Source organism: Scatophagus argus, chromosome 4, assembly GCF_020382885.2.
Source record: "Scatophagus argus isolate fScaArg1 chromosome 4, fScaArg1.pri, whole genome shotgun sequence".
NCBI lineage: Eukaryota > Metazoa > Chordata > Actinopteri > Scatophagidae > Scatophagus > Scatophagus argus.
Window position 1 is genome coordinate 26646338 of NC_058496.1, and position 22441 is coordinate 26668778.

General features: G+C 42.2%; 1 protein-coding gene and 1 pseudogene across 6 annotated transcripts in view; both read right to left on the reverse strand.

Moving 5' to 3' along the window:
- pias2 (protein inhibitor of activated STAT, 2) overlaps positions 1 to 8767 on the reverse strand; it is a 31129-nt gene extending 22362 nt beyond the window's left edge. For 3 of the 6 annotated variants that reach the window (XM_046386073.1, XM_046386076.1, XM_046386075.1), the window contains exon 1: positions 8628 to 8734. Coding sequence is in view for 1 of the 6 variants with exons in the window: in XM_046386077.1 (XP_046242033.1) it covers positions 8628 to 8641 (14 nt within the window). In the remaining 5 variants the exon portion in view is untranslated. Of the gene's footprint in view, positions 1 to 8627 lie in introns of all 6 variants that reach the window. The other 3 variants (XM_046386074.1, XM_046386077.1, XM_046386078.1) reach the window with 3 other exon arrangements.
- Positions 8768 to 9084: 317 nt separating this feature from the next.
- Positions 9085 to 10650, reverse strand: LOC124057828 (annotated as a pseudogene).
- Positions 10651 to 22441: the final 11791 nt, after the last annotated feature.

Below are 22441 nucleotides of genomic sequence, written 5' to 3' on the forward strand. Positions count from 1 at the left end.
CAGGATGGGCAGACGTGCAATGGATGTTGCGCAAGCAATTTCTCTTGCTTTGAACACTTGACTTGGCGAGACATTGTGAAAGAGTTTTTCTTCACCAATGACAGAATTCTGTGGTCATTCACTTTTGTTGTTTTTCGTGGTCTTCCAGGCCTGGTGTTGCTAGTTAATTCTTTCTTTTTATGAATGTTCCAAATTATTGTTTTGGCCACTCCCAATATTATTGCTATCGCTCTGATTTATTTGTTCTGGTTTATTTTGTTGTTGTTTTTTCTATTTTCAGCTGAACTCTTTCACTTGAACAGGCACCTCTTTGGACCTCATGTTGAGTGTTCCAGTGAGCAGCTACCAAATGCAAATGTGTAACAACCAGAACCAACTCCAGACCTTTATTTGCTTGATTTGTCATGAACTAATGAAGCAACATGCCATGAAACTACTTGTCAGTCATTTCTCCCATCATTTATGAGCCATCAAAATAGGGGTGGGAGTCTAAAAATGGGTGTAATCCCTAAACAGTTAATGCCACACTATTTGTTAAATCCCTTGAATTAAAGCTGAAAGCCTTTCCCATTGCTCACATCTTGAGTGTTTCATTTCAAATTCAACTTGTTCCAATATCTGTGGACCTAAACACAAAATGTAAAATTCAAATATTTTGCTCTCAAGCTGTCCCTGCCGAATGTGCCCGACCCCATCTGCCGGTGGATCACTGACTTCCTGACAGACAGGAAACAGCATGTGAGGCTGGGGAAGAATGTCTCGGACACCCGGACCATCAGCACCGGTACCCCCCAGGGCTGTGTACTTTCCCCTCTGCTCTTCTCCCTCTACACCAACTGCTGCACCTCCGGCCACCAGTCTGTCAAGCTGATTAAGTTTGCAGGTGACATCACCCTCATCGGACTCATCTCAGACGGGAATGAGTCTGGTGTCCTGGAGTGGCAACAACAACCTGGAGCTGAACGCCCAGAAGACAGTGGAGGTGATCATACATTTTCAGAAAGTGCCAGCTTCATCGCTCCCCCTCACCCTGACAGACATCCCCATCTCCATGGCGGACTCCTTCCGCTTCCTGGGTACCACCATCTCCCGGGACCTCAAGTGGGAGCTGACCATCAGCTCCCTCATCAAAAGGGCCCAGCAGAGGATGTTCTTCCTGCAGCAGCTGAGGAAACTCAATGTGCCAGTCAAGATGATGGTTCAGTTCTACACGGCCATCGTTGAGTCCATCCTCACCTCCTCCATCACCGTGTGATACGCTGGGGCCACTGCCAGGGACAAGCACAGACTGCAGTGTGCTGTGCACTCCGCTGAGAAGGTGATCGGCTGCGCCTTCCATCTCTCCAAGACCTGTACATCTCCAGGACTCTGAGGTGTGCAGGTCAGATCACAGCTGACCCTTCTCACCCTGGACACAGACTCTTTGAGAAACTCCCTTCAGGCAGGAGGTTACGGTCCATTCGGACCAAAACCTTACGCCACAAGAACAGCTTCTTCCCCTCTGCTGTTGGACTGTTCAACACCAGCTGATTAACATTCTGCTCTGCACTTAAGCTACTTCAGTACAGTCACTGATCTATGCTCATGTCATGATCCACCTGCTGACCATTTGCACTGCTTACCTCACTTACTTACACTACTTCCACTCTGTACTACCTCACTATTGAATTACCTCCAGGGACTGACAGCTCCATGTCTTGGCTGGATGAAGTAATGGGGATGGATTGAATGACAATGGTAGGGCTGGTTGCAGGCTTAGTTTTCTTAATAAAAAACTTTCAATGTATCAACCTCTCTTCATTTTCCCTCATTATGTTGCGTTTATTTTCTTTTTGATTTCCGTTCGGCAACTCGCTAACTAAATTTTAAAACGCACACAACTTAGAGCAGTGAACAGGACGACAGCCAATCAGAGGCAAAGACGCGCCCGAGCTCTGTCTCTTATTGGTTTGGACCACGATACAATCCTGCCATGAGTGTGGTTCGCTCACAGGAGAACACAGAGAGATGATGCGCTAATTTATGTTTTCACCGGGACAGCATCAGGTGCACCAGTGCAACCTAGAAAAAATATTAGTCACATTCTTGAAAATTTTTGGTCACACTCTGGAGCCATGTCAAGTAGTATGTAAGTAATGCTATTTAAAATAGTTATTCTTTGTCCTGTAATAAATGACAGTCATTACATTTTAAGACATTGGGTAAACATTTACATTTTTATCCAACAGTACAGTGCACAGCACATTGTAGAGATAGTGTTGTGATTTTAGCTGCTACTGTTGTTGTAAACCAGCCTGATGCAAATAACATCCTGAGGAAGGAAGCAGTAAAAAACTTTAGCAAGAATGGGAACGATAAATCAAGTGTACCCTTCCGGTGGCTAAGAAGATCATCATTTAACATGATGAAACATCACTTATTTTGTCTTGAGAGATTTGTGTAAAAAACTACTGTCTGCCTAAAACCCACTGCACTTGACATTTGAAAAAGCTAAAAATACAAGTTAGCTAGCTATGGTGTAAGCTCAATGTCGTTGCTGAGCAGTGAGAGGCCCAAAGTGAAAAATGTGTTGCCTTAAACTGGAACCCATGATATACTATTTAGAAGCACCCTCTTGATCTAAGCTCAACAAAGCTTACACTTGCTGAAAACAAAGCTTTACAAAAACAGCTGAGCACCACACAGTAATGCCTCTGGGGAAAAAGGATGGCTGCACATTAGGGCTGGCAAGAGGCCAATACGATACCCATCTCGATTCACTGTCCAAATCCGATACATTAAAGATACATGTGTAGCACCTACCATTGCGATATGATACGATTCACAACTCGATCACAGTGCACTGCAATTCAACAAAATCTGATTCAACAAAGTGCGATTCGATGCAACACGATATTACTCACTACTCAATCATGATGCACTACATAAGTTTATTTATTAATCAAATAAAATTAAGTCATCTTTGTATTAAAAAAAGAAAATAAATTACCCTCTCACAAAGAGAGCTTCCATAGCTGCTTATAAAACATAACATGTAAACTAGATTGAGCAGATTTTCAGAGAAAAGGTTCCTATTTGGTATTTGGTACAGTGGGTCCAAGACATCGAGGAGGTATTTGAAGCCTTCATTCTCAATAACACTGTAAGGCTGGATATCTTTACAAATAAAGAAGGCTATAGCGTCATTTATTGTTCTTGCACGAGCGGAGCTGTTAGCCAGAGGAGCATGGAAAAAGCTTTCAATACGTCGCTCACCGCTCATAGACGTAGCTGCCACATCTGACTCCACTGCGTGGGACGCCGGGTTACTGGCGGAGGCCTCCACAGTCACACCGTGCCGTCGTTTCAGGTAACTAATGAGGTTTATGGTACTCCCTGTGTAGTGTACAGCAGCTTGGCACATTTTGCAGATTGAGTCTGACTTGACCGTAGTACCGTAGCCAAACTTTTGATTTTTAATTGCCAGGTGAGTAGATAATATTCTACTATATACTATATTCTATACGCCCCAGGCACACGTACAACACATCCGCAGTGCACATCCACTGAGAAATCAAACTGACTGCATTCAGCACGAAAAGATGCACTGTTATGGTAAGCAATCCATTCGGCTTGTCATTTTTCTCAGTGAAAACTCAAAAGTCACGAATGCTAGGATACCATTCAAGGCCTGCAGTACACTATGACATTTTGCAGCATGTAAAGAAACTCTCCTCCTTGAACCACCACCTTATCGTGGTGGAGTTTGAGCGTAATAATGATCCCAGGAGCTAAGTAGTCAGGGGCTTTTTGCTCCTACTAAAGTCTCCCAACACAAATTGGTCCTGGGGGAAGGGCGAGACCAAGTGCAGTTCACAGAGACCTCTATGAATGGCAAAACCAAGGACAAGTGTACCTTACCCAGAGAGTTACCGGGGCCACGTCCCAGAGCCAGGCCTGGGGAAGGGGGCCATTGGCAAGCGCCTGTTGGCCGGACCTTCGAAATGGGTCTGTCCTCCAGTGGGCCCACCACCTGCAGGAGAAGTCAAAGGGGTCCAGTGCAGTGTGGATTGGGTGGCAGACAAAGACCTTGGCAGTCTGTTGGGACATGGGATGTCACCTCACTGGTGGGTAAGGAGCCTGAACTTGTGCAAGAGGTTGAGAGATACCTGCTACATATCTACGCACACCTTGGGCTCTGGAACCAGCCTCTTTGAGAGGAGAGAGTACCCACCCTTGGGACAGGTGCTGAAAGATGCCCCTACCAAGGATTCCATTCTTCTACTGGGGAATTTAACACTCACGTGAGCAACAACAATGTGACCCAGAGGGGTGTGACTGGGAGGAACGGCCTGCCTGATCTGAACTTGTGTGGTGTTCAGTTATTGGACTTCTGTGCTAGTCAAAGTTTGTCCATAACTAAAACGATGTTCATACATAAGTGCACCAGTCCTACAGCCTTGCAATGCTGGATGGGTCATGGGAGTTTGCCCAACCAGTCCACATGTGTTTTGCGGACTTGTCGGCAACAAGTCAAAGTCATTTCCAGTTAGGATTGGACTCCATCAGGGTTGCCCTAGGTCACCAGTTCTGTTCATAATCTTTACGGACAGCATTTCTAGGTGCAGCCAAGTGGCGGAGGGCTTTTTGTAGATGATGTAGTCCTACTGGTGTCATCGAGCAGTCATCTCCAGTTCGCACTGGGATGGTTTGCAGCAGATTGTGACAGAGCTGGGATGAAGATCAGCACCTCAAAATCCAAGGCCATGGTTCTCAGTCGGAAAAGGGTGGATTTGCCCTCTCCGGAATGGAGAAGAGTTGCTGGCGAGCCTCAGCAAATTGGAAACCCGGGTCGGCACCATAGAAACAAAATCACTGCAGCTTCTCCTAGTTGACCAGCTGCTAGGGAGCTGCCAGGGGTCAGGGAAGCTAGGTAACTGTGCGAAGGAAGTATAGTCCTAAGCAAAAGCCCACGGTTCACCCTCAACCTGTTCATGTTTCGAACAGATTTTCCCCACTCAGTGACAAATCCGCTGAGAAACCAACTCTGGAAATCGACGGCTCTATTTCTCAATCACAATTCATTTGAGAGCCTTATTCTTAGCCTTTCACACTCACCTTAAAAAACAGTGCAGCCAATTTAATTGTTACAATATGCCAATACCAATTATTGTGGGTGATTTTAATATGTATGTGAACAATAACAAGGATAGCCTTAATACAGCATTTATCTTTTTAATAGATTCAAATCGACTTCTGTCAGTGTTTATAAACCGACTCATTGTTTTAATCACACTCTTGGCCTTGGTCTGACATATAGCATAGTCTTCACACACCACAAAATCCTCTTTTATCTGACAATCACTTAATAACTTTTGAATTTCTATTACCCGTCTACAAGCCACGAGGAAAACATTAATACACTAGATGTCTATCCGATAGTACTGTGGCAAAATTTAAAGATGTAATACCATCTGCATTTACTTCAGTACCACATCTCAGTATAACCAACACTGCACTGCTAAGGAAGAGTCTCATGCTAACTACTGCCCCTCTAAAACCGATCTGATGACAGTGCTGCAAGCTCATTGAGAAAAACACTCGACTCTGTTCTGGCATGATAGTCTCAAATCACACAGAAAGGCCTTACAGAGTACCATAGTAGCCTATAGCCTATCACAGTCTATAGCATAAATTGAAGAAAATAAGAACAACCCCAGGTATCTCTTCAGCACTGTAGCCAGATCGACAGTCATAAAACTACTGAAACTTGTATTCCTGTAACCCTTAGGAGTCATGATTTTATGACCTTTTTAATGATAACATTTTATTTATTAGAGACAAAATTCAACATTTCCTAACCTCAACTGGTACTGACCTACCTCCAAATGCAGAAACTTTGGAAACAGCTGCAGGAGTAGGGCTGGGTACCGAATTTCGGATCTTTTATGGCACCGACCGAAATGCTTCGCTAGTACCAAGTATCGAAATATGCCTTGTCTTTCGGTGCCAAGTTTCGGTACCCAGACGTTAATCACGTGATCAAGACCTGATCATGCCGCCGGCGACTGGCTGTAACGTTACATGCAGACAGGGTTCAAGTGCATCTGTGTTGGAAACTGTAGTTGTGTGTGCCGGTTAAAAAAATGTCAGAGGTCAAAGGTGTGGCTCCATTTTAGCAAGATTGATGCCAATAGCGCGTGATGCAATATATACAAAAGTAATAGTTGCTAAGGCCGGCAACACGACTAATTTGATGAAGCACCTGACCCTGCACGAAATCAATTTCAGAGCAGAAAGTTGCTCCGTGTTTGACTGCAAGAAGAGCGGACCGCAGCCTTCCTCCTCTAAGCATTCAAGTCCGCCTGTGGACGTTACAAAGCCAGAGCGTACGGAGGCCGACAAGTACAAACACAATGTACAGACAGGCGCTGCAAATACAGAAACGCACTGCATATTTTTTTTTCTTTTTCTTTGACATTGATCAATCCGTTGTCTGTCTCTCGGGTGGACACTCAGCACTGCCCCTAGAAGCCTGAAGCACTTCTGCTGTATGACTGGATATGCAGCGTTTTCTTTTTGCATTTGTTTCTTATTTGCAGCACGTTTCTGTATTTGCAACGCCTGTCTGTTTGCAGCGCATTTGTACTTGTCAGCCACCGTACCGAGCAGCCTGACTCAAAATCTCCACCTTTGCAACTGTGCACTGAAAATTATTCGTTGTTTGTTTTTTTTTGCAAGAAAACTGCTTGGAGTGGAAAAACACCAAAGCTGAAAAATAAAACTCAAGATTTGTACTGTAATGTGTAATGTAATTTTCTTTTCGTTAGAATTGATATTATAAAATTGGTGTCGAATAAAGGATCATTCAGGAACCGGTATCGAAGTAAAGATATCCGTATTGGTACCGGTATCGAAAATTCTACGTATCACAGTCCTTTAAAGTAATCAAAACTGTAATCAAGCATGTCACCAATGTGACTTCGTCTCACAGGTTCCACACTGATTGAGTGCTTGCTGAAGATAGTTTCGGAGTTGTGAAACTCACTTTTTAAGAAATTTTGAATGCATATTTTTCTAAAAGTAAGTGTCAGTATAAATCAGGAAAATACGCTTAGGTATTAAAAGTACTCAACATACCAAAATGCGTGCGACTTTAACATATGTATTATATCATCAGATTATTAAGATTTTACTGTTGTAGCTGTTTATGGTGAAGATCATTTTAAATGATTTTGAGTAAGACTCCAACTACAGCAGTGTTTCTCCTATGTGCACCTGCTTGAGTATGACTGCTGCTGTTGGTTTTTTTTTTAAGAAGAAAAAAAAAACACGAGGAGAGAAGAGCTTGAATTATTTTGTGCCAGGATGCTTCATATCCAGGTCAATTCACACACCTGTAAGTCAGCTAAAGCATATGGAAACAGAACTTTGCATTTTCTTGACAATATCAGCACGACAATTAACGACTGGGTTGATGACAGCAATAAGCCAAACAATGCTGATAATCAATTGAGGATTGACATTCCTGGGTGCAGTCCTGTAACTTCACTGAAAAACTGCATGTAATGCAACCATTCAATTAGAATATGCAGGGAAACACATATCTGTGAAATAAACAACACCTGGAAGACATGATACAAAGACCCTATGCAGGCCTATTCAACATACATCGATTGATTTGTTCTTCCTAGAGGTGAAACTCACTCACTATGTACAAGGGACACCAGGATGAGTAAAAGCTCTCCTAAAAGCAGTATCCAGTGATAGTTATGCATCTCCCTCGTTTTTAAGTCTGTTCATACTGAAATAATATTAGAAGCAATTTTAAAGCATGCTTCATGATTTATTAAACAGTGACATTAATTAGATAAAACAGCATTCATAATTACATCAGGTATTAATAGAGACAAAACTCTATGATCATATTTATTTAAGGACTGACTAATTTAAATATTCAGATTTACTTGTATTTATTTCAAAGGCACATGTATTTATTTCTGCATTCATTCATATTGAATTAAATGGTATGTGACGGCAAGCAAGCTTGTAAACAATCATCTCAAGAGCAGCAGAAATTCACTCAGCCTTGTCTTTGAAAAGTGTTCTTCGTATTAAAAGAGTACTGTTTGGACATAAGTATACGATGTAAGCACTGAATTGTTAAAACCGAAAAGAAGGCTTTTAAACCCGTGCGTAAACTTACATATAACTTTTCCATGTAATATAGTAAAGCACCCCAGCGTTCACTTTTGCTTCACTGCGATAGCTACATGTCATGAGTTTCGTGCAGAAATCGGTCGTATTACTTAGTCGTTTAAAACTTAGTTTGCATACTTATGACAGCGTCAATAACAGCGTTACGACGCGGCTACAACAAAAATATATTTGAGTATGTTGTCAGCTAATTGCAGCGAGTAAACAAGGAAATTAATGGCGACTGGCCAGTGATAAACCTTTAGCATTGCAGCTAAAGAACGTAACACAAAAGATGTCTGATGTGAAAATGCACATTCACACAAAAGTCCCCTGTATTATCCTATCAATTCCAAGCGCCTATCTCAACTCCTTTGTTTGTTACAACAGATCGTAACATGATATGGTTATAATGTTATACATTATAACATATATTGTATCTTTTCGCCTACCAGAAACTCTTCATGCTCCGCCATCTTCTTGTTCCGGTTATCCTGCCAAGATGACTACTTCCGGGTGACGCTATCGCCGTTCTTCTTTCGGTATGGCACACAGCCCCATAGACATAATAAAGAGTAGACGCCGCATAGACAGCTACTGCCTATTGGCGCTGACGAGCCGTGGGGCCGCCATCTTGGACCGGTCACTCCGCTGGCTCCGCTCAGTGTAATCTGTTTGGCAGGCGCAGTGAAGTGTCATTTAATCAATCATAACTCTCTGAATACTTCACTGATTTTGACGAGGTTTTTTGCTGCAAACGTCATACATGTAGCTGTGATACAAGACACATGGAACGAGAATGAAAATGTAGATTCTCAAGTTAAACACAAGAAATTGACGCCCCCTCGCCCCAAACCATGTTTACACATGCACAAAGTTGCTAATGAAAGTTTCAATTTTTTTTTTTTTAATCATGACAGTTTTTTAATTTTTTTAAAATTTTCTCTCAAATCCCCCAAAAGACTCTTTGCTGTGATCTTTGCTCTCTTTTCTCTTGCCATGGTGTTCTTCTCTCGTAGTAGAAAGTCTGGAACTTTCTACTCTTGCTAAGGCTTCATTGACTCTGGCCTTAAGAGTTAAAGGAGAGGCAGGCGAGGCATAGCCATGATCCTAGTAGAAAGAGGGATGGACATGGGCAGTCGTGGATCAGCGGTTAGGGTGTCGGACCCGTAACCGGTGGATCGCTGGTTCGATTCCCCGTCCCGGTGTCCATGGCTGAGGTACCCTTGAGCAAGGTACCTAACCCCGGGCGCTGCATGCGGTCGCCCACTGCCCCGGGTTTGCTGTGTGTGTGTGCACGTCACTTGGGTGGGTTAAATGCAGAGCACGAATTTCGTTGGAGTGAGTTCCCTCCAATGACAAAATATGTCACTTTAATTTAATCTTTAATTGTCTCACTTCACACACATCAATTTGACACCACTAGAGTATGACCCACATTCTTATAGTCATCACCTGTCAAAGCCACTGCCAGCCTGTGTGTGTGTGTGTGTGCCAAGAATGCATGCTCAGCATGTCTTCAATTGTGTGTGTAGGTTTATTTGTGAGTGTGTTTAACATGAGTGGCAGCAAATAAGTGAGATTTCAGTATGTTCAGGACCATTATGATACGATGTTTAAAACAGAAATACTCACATCATTAGGCTGAGGTGGTGGGTGTGAGGTTGCAGTTATTGGGGCCTCCTGAGAGGCTCTTCTGGAGGTAGTCCTGCCCTTTTCCAACTAAAATGAAGAATCATAATACTTGAAAAGTAATATGATTGATAATAGAATATTCACATTTATGAATGCTAATAGCCTTATGATGTTACACCTACTCTTTGAAGATGAATTGAGAAACTGAAGATGGATGGAATAACGCCATCTCTGAGTCGGACAATCTGACCGATGCTATCAAAATCTTCCTGCTTAAAATGTTCACTGCAAAGCATAGATGAATCACTTGCAGTGAATCTTTCCCTCCTCAAAGCCACTTCCCACTTCTTCCTCATGTCTTCGTCTTTGGGAAACCTTCAAAATGAAAATGGGAAATTTGGAAGAAACATTTTACAAAGGAAGTCAAGCTTATTTTCTGCCTTCTTCTTCCTATTTTTCTATATCCCATCTTCCTATTTCCAATTATTCCTATTTACTTCATCTTCCTATTTTCTTCCTTCAAATGTCTTCAAACGTTCTTCAACAAAACTCCTATTTTGATGTTGATAATGAACCAAAGCTGCTGGAATTGTGAGTAAGCTAGTTTGCAAACTATTCTACAGTCAGATGTTCTGTTGTCTGATTTTGCTGGTGGGCATAAATACAGCACAGTAATATTCTATTCATAAAGTACAACCAATAATAATGTTCAATCTTACTTGTGAAAAGTAATCCTCTGAGCCCTGTTTTCAATAGTCCGCCGATTTGTACAGCAATATGCCGCACAGTGCTCAGGCATCTTGCTGCTGTGGCAGTTTACGGTAGAATGACCGGTTCAAGATGGCGTCTACTCTTTATTATGTCTATGCACAGCCCCTCTAAGGACAGCCTGTCCACTCCCTATTAATGCCATTGTACTGAAAATTGGCTGCAATTTACCTAGAGGACACTCGCGAAGTAGTCCGCAATTAGCGGGAGTGAATGGACCTAATTGGCTAAAACAATTGTTTATGCCTACTTCTAGACAAAAACTAAATTCTATTTTAGCTTTTGGAAATGTCGATTATATATCAGAAAAGAAAAAATACTAATGCTTGTTCATTTTTCTTACAGGACAGACGGATTTGCTCATAAAGCACAAACATTCTGCTAATGCTGATTGGTCGGTTAAAGATTTAGGACTAGCCATGGTACGTTAGGGGGGCAGTGGTTAGCACTGTCGCCTCATAGCAAGAGGGTTCCAGGTTCGAATCCCGGTCTGTTCTCCCTGTGCCTGCGTGGGTTTTCTCCGGGTACTCCGGCTTCCTCCCACAATACCAAAAACATGCACATTAGGTTAATTAGCTACTCTAAATTGCCCCTAGGTGTGAGAGTGTGTGGTTGTCTGTCTTTGTGTGTGTTGGCCCTGCGATTGACTGGCGATCAGTCCAGGCGGGGTACACCCGTAACATTTTTTTTGTCCAGCAGTAGGTGTAAATAATTATTTTAACCAGTTAGCTTCATTCACTCCCGTTCATTGAGGACTACTTTGCAAGTGGCCTCTAGGTGACTTGCAGCCAGTTTCGGTACAATGGCATTAATAGCGAGTGAACAGGCTGTCCATAGAGGAGCTGTGTACTAGACATAATAATGGCATATTTCTTTTTTCTTTTTTTTCTTCTTTTTCTTTTGATGTTTAATGGTGGTTGGTGAACAACTTTTAAATGCATTACCACCACCTTCTGGACTGGAGCATGGAATAGAGCAGACACTACATAATTACCTCAAATTCTCTCTCTTCAGATAATCTCTGTGCTCTCAAAAACCTGAAATAGCCCTCTATTCCACAGCACCTAAATTCCTTTGCAACAATTCTCTTAAATTTAGAGTCACCTGGTTCCTCTGGAGTGCTGTTTTGAGAGTTTGTCTCTGTTGTTGATAACTTGGACATTGCAAGAATACATGCTCCACCACTGCTTCCTGTAATTCATAGTGTTCACAGTTATCTGTAGCATGTTTCGTCATAGTGTATAATGTGTTTCTTTTTTTTTTTTTCGGCATGACCAAATCTCATCCTTCATATGATGTTTTCTTCCTTTTTGCTTCTATTGCTTTCCCTTACTTCTCCTACTTTTTGGATATTGTAGAGTTGTCAACCTTTACTTCCTTGAGTCCCCTTTACCTGCCATTTTTCTTCTTTTCTGATTCAATGATACTTTTAATATCAGCCTGACTATACTTTATGGCCACACTATTTCTCTTTTCTTTCTTCAACTTATTTACCAGTACATTTTCTTCCACACCAATATGAGCTGGGAACCTAATGAACTGAACTTCTACTCCTGCCCTCTTAATTCTGAATAGTGTTTGAGCTGTTTCAAGTACTGTATCTTGTCTTCTATCTGAGTGGATGTTTCCAATGCTTGTTGCACTGCTGGAGTCTGATCATATTAAAACTTTGATTGGTCTGACCTCCTCCTCCTGTCCAACCTAATACCAGCAGAATAGCCAGCAGCTCTCCTACATATACTGCCAGATTATCACTGAGTCCCTTACTTGACACTACATTTAATTATGGAATTACAAAAGTTACTCCTATTGTATTACCCAATGACTTAGATCCATCTGTATATACTTTAACATACTGTAAATAATTTTCTTCAGTGTATTTCCTGACTTTATTACTCTTCCAGTGTCCATGGTGAACAACTTCTTCAGTCCGGTTCTCAGTTGTCCACATAAAACTCTGTATTTCTCATGAATGATTCTCCTCATGTTCCCTCAAGTTTGCTCGATATTCTAATGCGATCCATTTTCTTCATATTTCCAAGGACATTCCACCCATCTCCACCTGTAATGCTGCTATTGGAGTAGTCCTCAATTCCCCACAGCACAGTCTCAGAGTTTGACATTTTATTACATCCAATTTTATGGCAATGTTTTTGATGTTGACTCATATAATACATTCACGATCAAGAACTTATCTAACCAGGCCAGTGTACAGTTGTCTCTATTTGCTCTCCGCTCTCTACTCCTCAGACATCTAATAGTATTTTGTATCTTTTTACACTTACTTTTTTACACTTACTCTACTTCTAGGTTCTGCACATACAGTTTAAGACTGATTTGATTAACTATTTTCTTTTTTGTAAAACTACTGCCTTTGTTTTTGCAGCTGAAAATCTAAAACCCCATTCCAGCGGCCAGGCTTGTACTTTCTCCATTGCTTGTTGTAACTTCCCAAATATTAATGTTATGTTTCGTCCCCTTTTTCACTTAACCCCATAATCTAAAAATAATGAGATTCCAGTGGGTATATCTACACTGCTAAATATTTCATTTATCATAACCAAAAACAAAACTGGACTTACAATACTACCTTGAGGGGTTCCATTCTCTACTAAATACTTTTTACAGTGGTTCTCTACTCACACTGAAGTCATCTTATCAGTTAAATACTGTGATCCAACCATACATTTTCCCTCTAATGCCCTTGTCGTACAGTTTGATTAATAACAATTCCTCCACATCATGCCATAAGTCTTTTTAACATTAAAAAATACAGTCACCGCACTTTCTTTGTTTACCTGGGCTTTCCTGATTTCATGTTCTAAGCACAGAGCAGGGTCTGTAGTGCTTCTTCCTTTTTCTAAAGCTACTTTGATAATATAATATTTCATTTATCATTTTTTTCCATAACATTGCCTACATGGGTGGTTAGAGTTATTGGCCTTTTTCTCAGCCAAGTGTAGATCTTTACCTGGTTTGCACATGGGGACAATTATGGATTCTTTCCGCTGAGAAGGCAAGGATCCTTCTTCCCAGATCTTATTATGTAATTTAAACAGCACTTCTTTTCACCTATCACTGAGATTTTCCAACCTTTCTTGATCTTTTATATTTGGTATATATTGTTTAGCACTTTTATTTATTTATTTAACATGTTTGACTGTCGTGCCAGATTTGACAAGATTCCTCTAGTTTGTTGTTTCCTTTCAAGTTTTTGCATATCTAGCTTTAATTTGCGATTTTAAGAGTTATCTTTTGCTTTATCCTTTTCATCTTTAGGGGGGCAATAGAGTCGAGTGTCATTCTCAGAGAGCTTGCAGCACAGTCAATAAAAAGATCAGTTTAAAAGGGACTGTAATTAGCCTGAGACTCTTCCTAGCATTGGCGTGTTTGGTTATACTGAGATATGATACTGAAGTAAATGCAGATGGCGTCAATTCCTTAAATTCTTCCACAGCACTATTGGATAGATGTCTAGTGTAGGATTTTTCCCAAGTGCTTGTAGTCAGGTAATAGAAATTCAAAAGTTTCTAAACAATGGTCAGATAAAAGAGACTATTAATTGTTCTATGTCAATGCCATATGTCAGAACAAGGTCGAGAACGTGATTTAAACAGGCACGTGCAGATAAGGGGGGCTACAGGGGCTCAGGCACCTGCCCTTTTCCTGATGGACATTCAAAGTGCCCTTTTGACAGGGCTGTTTTTTTTTGTTTTGTTTTTTTTTTTTAATTATTATTATTATTTTTTTTAAATAAATAAATGAGTTCCAACAGCTAAGTTCTCCACAATGTCTCCTAAATCATATGCGAAGTTATACATTTGGGGGGAAAAACGTTTTACACCTAAATACCTTGCGGCCACGATTCATGACATCACATGGTCAGCAAACCCATCGAAAGCGTGTGCACGCGGCCATCAAGTGAGACGATGCAAGAAGGAGAGGCGCATGGTAAGGTCGCAGTGAATCACAGTGTTCATTCCTTTTCTGACCATTCATGTTGTATGATTCGTGAAAGGACAAGTTAATACATTGTTTAGGGCTGTTTTTTGCATTGGGTTGTGTAATGTAGAGCAACCTCATCGATTTAGTAATGTGGCAGCTTCGAATATTCTAAAAGATGAACCAGGCTCTACTACCATTTTATAGTAGCCCTGACTTAACCTTAAGTTAGTTGACTTAATTCATAAAGCAGTTGGAGTAGGCAAACCTTTTCTAAATCGCCATAACACGATAATCTGCACGCATGACAGTTGAATGAACCCGATTCCAAATTGTTCTGTTCCATTACGCACGTCCCGTCTTTGTCACGAACATAGGATCACGTGAAACTGTGACACCAGCTTATCAACAGAGCTAGTTGGAACTTGGCTATGACAAGGCTAAAAAGTGGTTCTGAAAAATCACTAAGATACAATGCCCTGCTACTATACAGTCTATAGCTATCACCAGCTATTAGTAATACCCTGATTCATCTTGCACTGACAACAGGTTTTGCTCTGCTCATTCTTCTTCCAAGTGCATGGATATGAACATCCATAAAATATTCACCAGTAGCCCATATACAACTATTTTGCAAACAGTCAAAAAGCCCTATCCTGTCATCATTATTTAAATAGCATAATACATATTACTAAATTTCTAAAAAAGAAAAAAAAAAAAAAAAAAAAAAGTCAAGCCCAAGATGTCTAGCTAATAAAGGAGAATTTCAAGTTAGTTTATAGTGTGTCTAGGTTTCTTATGCATTATATGTTGACCTATAAAACACATTGAATTCTGCAGTGGAAAGATGCCTCGTAAAGAAAAAAACTGAGCCCCTGCCCCACCGGAGGTCTCTGCACGTCCCTGGATTTAAACAATGAGTTGGTTTATGTACACACTGACAGAAGATCAAGTCTAATAAAGAGATAAATGCTGTGCAAAGGCTATCACTGTTATTGTCCACATGGATACTAAAATCACCCACAATAATTTATTTGTTTTAAGGACTGGGCTTGGTAAAAACTCCAAAATTCCAATAAAAATTCAGGGTATGGACAAAGTGTGTAGGGCTGGTAGGCATAGTTACAGTCACTCCTTGATATAGCTCCTCCTTGATATAGCTCCATCTCCTTGATATATAGATAGCCACAGGTAGAATAGTTCTGACTAACTGTTAATCTTTAATCTCTATCATAGCTATGCTGCTATAGGCCTATGCTGCAGGGGGACACAAACAAGACTTTATGCCAAAACATGATATAGAGAAACTTTTTTTTTTATCTTGACCAGACTGGACAACTACCATGGAGTGTTAAAGGGTGTGTTTGAGATACTAATTAAATACCCCCATCTGATCCAGAGTCCTGCTCTGGATCTTTTGTTGTCCATAAATCACTCAACAGGTTAGATCCTACATACTTAACAGATCTCTCGTTGCAGAAAGAACCTTGTAAATTGTAGGGTTACTTACATAATCCCTGGTTCTTTGATAACAGAGTAAGGTGTGTCACTATGGGAAATTGCCTTGGGCATGACCAACTACGGAAGCATCAATGACATCACATCTGTCTGTGACAGACCGGTCGAGCTGTGCTCAGAGTCCCGCCCTCCTTTTAATAACACGGCTGGCCTACCACTCTTACTCATTCTAAGCAGGTTTCTTTCCGTGCCCTGCAAGGAATGTGCAGGAGTAGAAGTGGAGAAGTGTTGGTGAAAGACCTCACTCTGTTATCAAAGAACCAGGGATTATGCAAGTAAACCTACATTCTTTTTCTAGCTTCGCTCTGTGTTTCACCATGGGAGATATAGCCCACTCCCGAATTGCATCAGCTCCCTGACGCCGTGACCCTTGATGACTAAAGAGAGACCTATACCTTAGATCAGTAACACCTGCCTCCAGCACACCATGAGAGAGTGACTGATGAACAACACTGAGCCTATAAAAAAGCAAAAACGTGTGAGCCGTTGCCCAACTTGCCGCTGTGCAAATGTCCTGAACCGACACTCCTCTGAGTCCCATGATGAGGCTATGCCTCTGGTAGAGTGGGCTCTCTCTCCCAGAGAAGGCTGAGAGCCCTTACATCTGTAAGCAACAGAGATGGCCTCCACAATCCAGTGTGACAGTCTCACTGGGACAATGGCTTACCCTTATGAGGAGTGGCCCAGGAAACAAATAACTGATCAGTTCTCCCAAACCCAGCCGTTCTATTAACATACACCCCCAGAGCCCATATGGGGCATAGGTTGTCCTCCTCCGAGGTGAATGGTGGAGGGTGAAAAGCCAACAGCTCTAAAGTTGAGGATCTGAAAGAAGACTGCATTATTTTAGGCACGAATGCTGGATTTGTCACGATTGGCGGGCGTCGCTGACGCAGAAAATAGCTGAACCCCGATGCAGAGTCAAATAGGCTGGCAGGCAAGGTGGAGGTCCAAAAACAAATGTCTTTTAATTAAATAGAACAAAAACCAACAAAAGGCTCACTCTTACCGTGGCAGAAAATCTACAAAAATACAAGGTATGGCATGGCATGGCATGGCATGGCATGGCAAGGCAAAAACAACAAAAACGTTCCTGGCATGGCATGGGGAAGAAATGCAGACACTCTGACAACAGTGACTGGGAAGACAAGGACTAAATAGACAAGACAACGAGACACAGGTGACACACATCAGGAGGGAGAAAGCAATCAGGAAAACCAAAGTAAAGCTACATGAATACAGGGCACACAGGGGAAGAGACACTTTCAAAATAAAACAGGACATGACAAAAACCTTGAACATAATACATGGAAGCACAAGACAAACATGGAACATGGCACATGGACAGAAATCAAAAGACAAAGCATAACCAAAAAATACCAGGCATGACAGAAAACCACCAGGCATGACAGGATTAGGCCGTAGGCAAGCCTTGGCCTAATCCAAACAACTGAACCGGAGTTGTTGTTCACCTTGGCTGACTGCAAACAAGACAGATGGACTGACAAAGCCTGTACAGTAAGTCACTCATGTGCTTTGCAGTGGTCAGAGCCAGAAACAAAGCAGTCTTAACTGAAAGAAATCTCAACCCCACCACCTCAATGGGCTTAAAAGGGTGTTTAGAAAGGGCATCCAGTACTAGCAACAAATCCCACAATGGCACCAGTGGCCTAGACACTGGGAGCTTGCGGCGGACCACCTTCATAAAGCAAAACACCAAAGGGTGCTGCCCCACTCACTAACTTGTCACTAAAACCCACATGACAAGCCGAAATTGCTGCCAAATAAACCTTCATTGTGGAGAAAGCCTTTCTTTTATCCAACAACTCCTGTAGAAAACAAAGCACCTTCACCACTGAACACTGAAAAGGGATAGTGCCAATAACCTGGCACCAATCCTCAAAAATCTGTACCACTGTAAAGTGAGTGGTTGAAGGAGGCTCTGGCATTCTGAATAGTGTCAATGACCTCAGGAGGCAGACCTGCTGCATTCAAGTTCCACCTCTCACTGGCCAGGCCCAAAGAGACAAATGCTCCGGGTGAGGGTGAAAAATCTCACCCCGAGCCTGGGAAAGAAGGTCCCTGCGTATAGGGAGTGACCATGGCTCATCTGCCAGAAGCTGTATTATCTCTGCTATCCAGTATTTGGACAGCCACTGAGGGGCCACCGAAATTAGGGACAACCCCTGCTCGCACTCTGGCCAGAGCTGGAGAAATCAGGCTGAGAGGTGGAAAGGCATACAGCAGAACATTTCGCCAAGGAAGGGCCAGAGCATCCACGCCTAGTGGTGTGCTCATGCCTGACGGAAAAAAACAGTGGCCAAATCTGTGCTACCAACTGTGGGTGGAGCCTCCACTCTCTGAACAGTGGGTTACCCCTGGACAATAAGTCTGCTCCCCTGTTCAAAATCCCCGCTATATGGGTTGCTCTGAGGGACAGGAACCATGTACTGCTCCACACAGCAGTGTGCAGTTGCAGAGAGCAAGTGCTACTCTGACAGTTGATATAAGATATAAGGCAGTTGTCTTCACTAACTAACATGATGGCAATACAGGTGAGGCAGAAGATGTCTGAGTGCCAAAAACACTGCATGCATCTGTAGCACATTTATGTGAAGTCGTGCCATCCACTTGGATCACACACTGTTGGCTGCCCTGCCCAATAATGTCACGTCCCACCCCAAAAGAGAGGCGTCTATTGTCATGGTTACCCTGGACGACACCGCCCCAGACGTATGCTGCAATGCACTGTGCCAATGCACTGCACTGTAAATGGTGCTGAGAGCAGAGATGCAAAGATGCCACCCATCGCTGAAAATCCCTCATCATAAGCAGCCCTAACTGCACCACTACTGGGTTGCTCCACTCACTGGAGGATTTTTCAATCTCCCCCAAGGACAACATCTCCTCCACCACCGCCTTGAGGCATGGCAGGAGACGCTCAGGCACCCGGTACATCCGCTGCTGCACCGGAGTTGCATCTGAGTTGTGTCTTTGAGGGGTATGGAATGCTCAACCACTGTCGTGAAGCCCGGTCTCTCTTGGAAGAGGCCCACGGGGATGATCGCTTCCAGCTCTCTCTGCCGGTGGGAAGTCAGATGCGACAGGTCCAGAGTGGTTGACTACTGGCTGATGGGGAAGAACTCAGGACTCTCCTCCCTCTTCGCCAATGCCTGCATAGTGAGCTGCAACTCCGGTTGCCTCTTATGCCACTCCTTTAAAAGACTTACATGAAAGATTTGCCTGGGTTTTCTCTTCCCAGGAAGGTCAATCTCATAGGTGGCTGGACCCATCTTCCACACCACCTCATAGGGCCCCTGCCACCTGGCAAGTAGCTTGTTGGTGGTGGGCAGAAGAAGCAGAACCTTCTGACCTGTGGGATGCCCACTCTGGAGAAGAGTTGTAACAATGCCTGTGCTATGGGGTGAGCCGATATCTTGCGCAGAGGGAAGGCCTCTGGGTAATGGGTAGCATAATCACAGACGACCAGAATGTATCTGTAGCCTGTTTGTACTATTTATTACAAATACTCACTGTGCAATAATAATTACATATGTATATATGCTGACCGACTTTTATACAAATTACCTCACTTTCAAGTACTTTTTTACTGCATATTTATTGTGTGTATATATTATATTTTTTACTTTTTTTTCTTTTAAAAAGAATATGTCGGTAATTCCTGCTATGCTTGAGCCACTGTACCGAAATTTCGTTTGTGATGAAAATCCAAATGACAAGAAAGTCTAAGTCTAAGTAAAGAAAGTCTAAGTCTAAGTCTTGTGTTCTCTCCAGGGGGCCTACAATGTCCATCGCAATGCGGGTAAAAGCAATGACAGGAAGTTGTTGAAGGGGATAAGGGCTAGTCTTTCTGCTGCTCGTCAACTGGCATTCAGGACAGGTCTTACAATAATTTAGCACGTCACCATAGAGCCCTGGCCAATAAAACCTGGCTGCAATCCTCTCACTGCTTTTGGTGTTGCTCAGATGAGCAGCCCAAGGGATTTTGTGACCCACAGCTAGCACCTGTTCCCTGAGCTGTTTGGGCACCACTAGCTGCTCAGTTCTGCCTTCTAATGGCTGATGATATAACGGTCCATCTCTCACTACATAACTTTCCCCAGACAAAGCAGGAGGGACTTCGTCTGGACAAAATTATCTTCCCAACTTATCATCCAGCTGGTTAGCTCCTCATATCTCTGTACCGTCCCCACTAGCTTATCCTGCGGGCGCTGCCTGCGGGTCTTCCTGCACCTCACTCTGGCCGGAGGAGTGATATTGTCCTTGGCAAATGGCAGCTCTGACAGGCTAGTGGACTCAGCCTCATCAGCAGGTTCTTCAGGACCCTGTGCCCAGCTCTGGGCCCTTGTTACAGAAATTCTGTGTCACCCTCTTCTAATCTCGTGTTTGGTTATACTGAGATATGATACTGAAGTAAATGCAGATGGCGTCAATTCCTTAAATTCTTCCACAGCACTATTGGATAGATGTCTAGTGTAGGATTTTTCCCAAGTGCTTGTAGTCAGGTAATAGAAATTCAAAAGTTTCTAAACAATGGTCAGATAAAAGAGACTATTAATTGTTCTATGTCAATGCCATATGTCAGAACAAGGTCGAGAACGTGATTTAAACAGGCACGTGCAGATAAGGGGGGCTACAGGGGCTCAGGCACCTGCCCTTTTCCTGATGGACATTCAAAGTGCCCTTTTGACAGGGCTGTTTTTTTTTGTTTTGTTTTTTTTTTTAATTATTATTATTATTTTTTTTAAATAAATAAATGAGTTCCAACAGCTAAGTTCTCCACAATGTCTCCTAAATCATATGCGAAGTTATACATTTGGGGGGAAAAACGTTTTACACCTAAATACCTTGCGGCCACGATTCATGACATCACATGGTCAGCAAACCCATCGAAAGCGTGTGCACGCGGCCATCAAGTGAGACGATGCAAGAAGGAGAGGCGCATGGTAAGGTCGCAGTGAATCACAGTGTTCATTCCTTTTCTGACCATTCATGTTGTATGATTCGTGAAAGGACAAGTTAATACATTGTTTAGGGCTGTTTTTTGCATTGGGTTGTGTAATGTAGAGCAACCTCATCGATTTAGTAATGTGGCAGCTTCGAATATTCTAAAAGATGAACCAGGCTCTACTACCATTTTATAGTAGCCCTGACTTAACCTTAAGTTAGTTGACTTAATTCATAAAGCAGTTGGAGTAGGCAAACCTTTTCTAAATCGCCATAACACGATAATCTGCACGCATGACAGTTGAATGAACCCGATTCCAAATTGTTCTGTTCCATTACGCACGTCCCGTCTTTGTCACGAACATAGGATCACGTGAAACTGTGACACCAGCTTATCAACAGAGCTAGTTGGAACTTGGCTATGACAAGGCTAAAAAGTGGTTCTGAAAAATCACTAAGATACAATGCCCTGCTACTATACAGTCTATAGCTATCACCAGCTATTAGTAATACCCTGATTCATCTTGCACTGACAACAGGTTTTGCTCTGCTCATTCTTCTTCCAAGTGCATGGATATGAACATCCATAAAATATTCACCAGTAGCCCATATACAACTATTTTGCAAACAGTCAAAAAGCCCTATCCTGTCATCATTATTTAAATAGCATAATACATATTACTAAATTTCTAAAAAAGAAAAAAAAAAAAAAAAAAAAAAGTCAAGCCCAAGATGTCTAGCTAATAAAGGAGAATTTCAAGTTAGTTTATAGTGTGTCTAGGTTTCTTATGCATTATATGTTGACCTATAAAACACATTGAATTCTGCAGTGGAAAGATGCCTCGTAAAGAAAAAAACTGAGCCCCTGCCCCACCGGAGGTCTCTGCACGTCCCTGGATTTAAACAATGAGTTGGTTTATGTACACACTGACAGAAGATCAAGTCTAATAAAGAGATAAATGCTGTGCAAAGGCTATCACTGTTATTGTCCACATGGATACTAAAATCACCCACAATAATTTATTTGTTTTAAGGACTGGGCTTGGTAAAAACTCCAAAATTCCAATAAAAATTCAGGGTATGGACAAAGTGTGTAGGGCTGGTAGGCATAGTTACAGTCACTCCTTGATATAGCTCCTCCTTGATATAGCTCCATCTCCTTGATATATAGATAGCCACAGGTAGAATAGTTCTGACTAACTGTTAATCTTTAATCTCTATCATAGCTATGCTGCTATAGGCCTATGCTGCAGGGGGACACAAACAAGACTTTATGCCAAAACATGATATAGAGAAACTTTTTTTTTTATCTTGACCAGACTGGACAACTACCATGGAGTGTTAAAGGGTGTGTTTGAGATACTAATTAAATACCCCCATCTGATCCAGAGTCCTGCTCTGGATCTTTTGTTGTCCATAAATCACTCAACAGGTT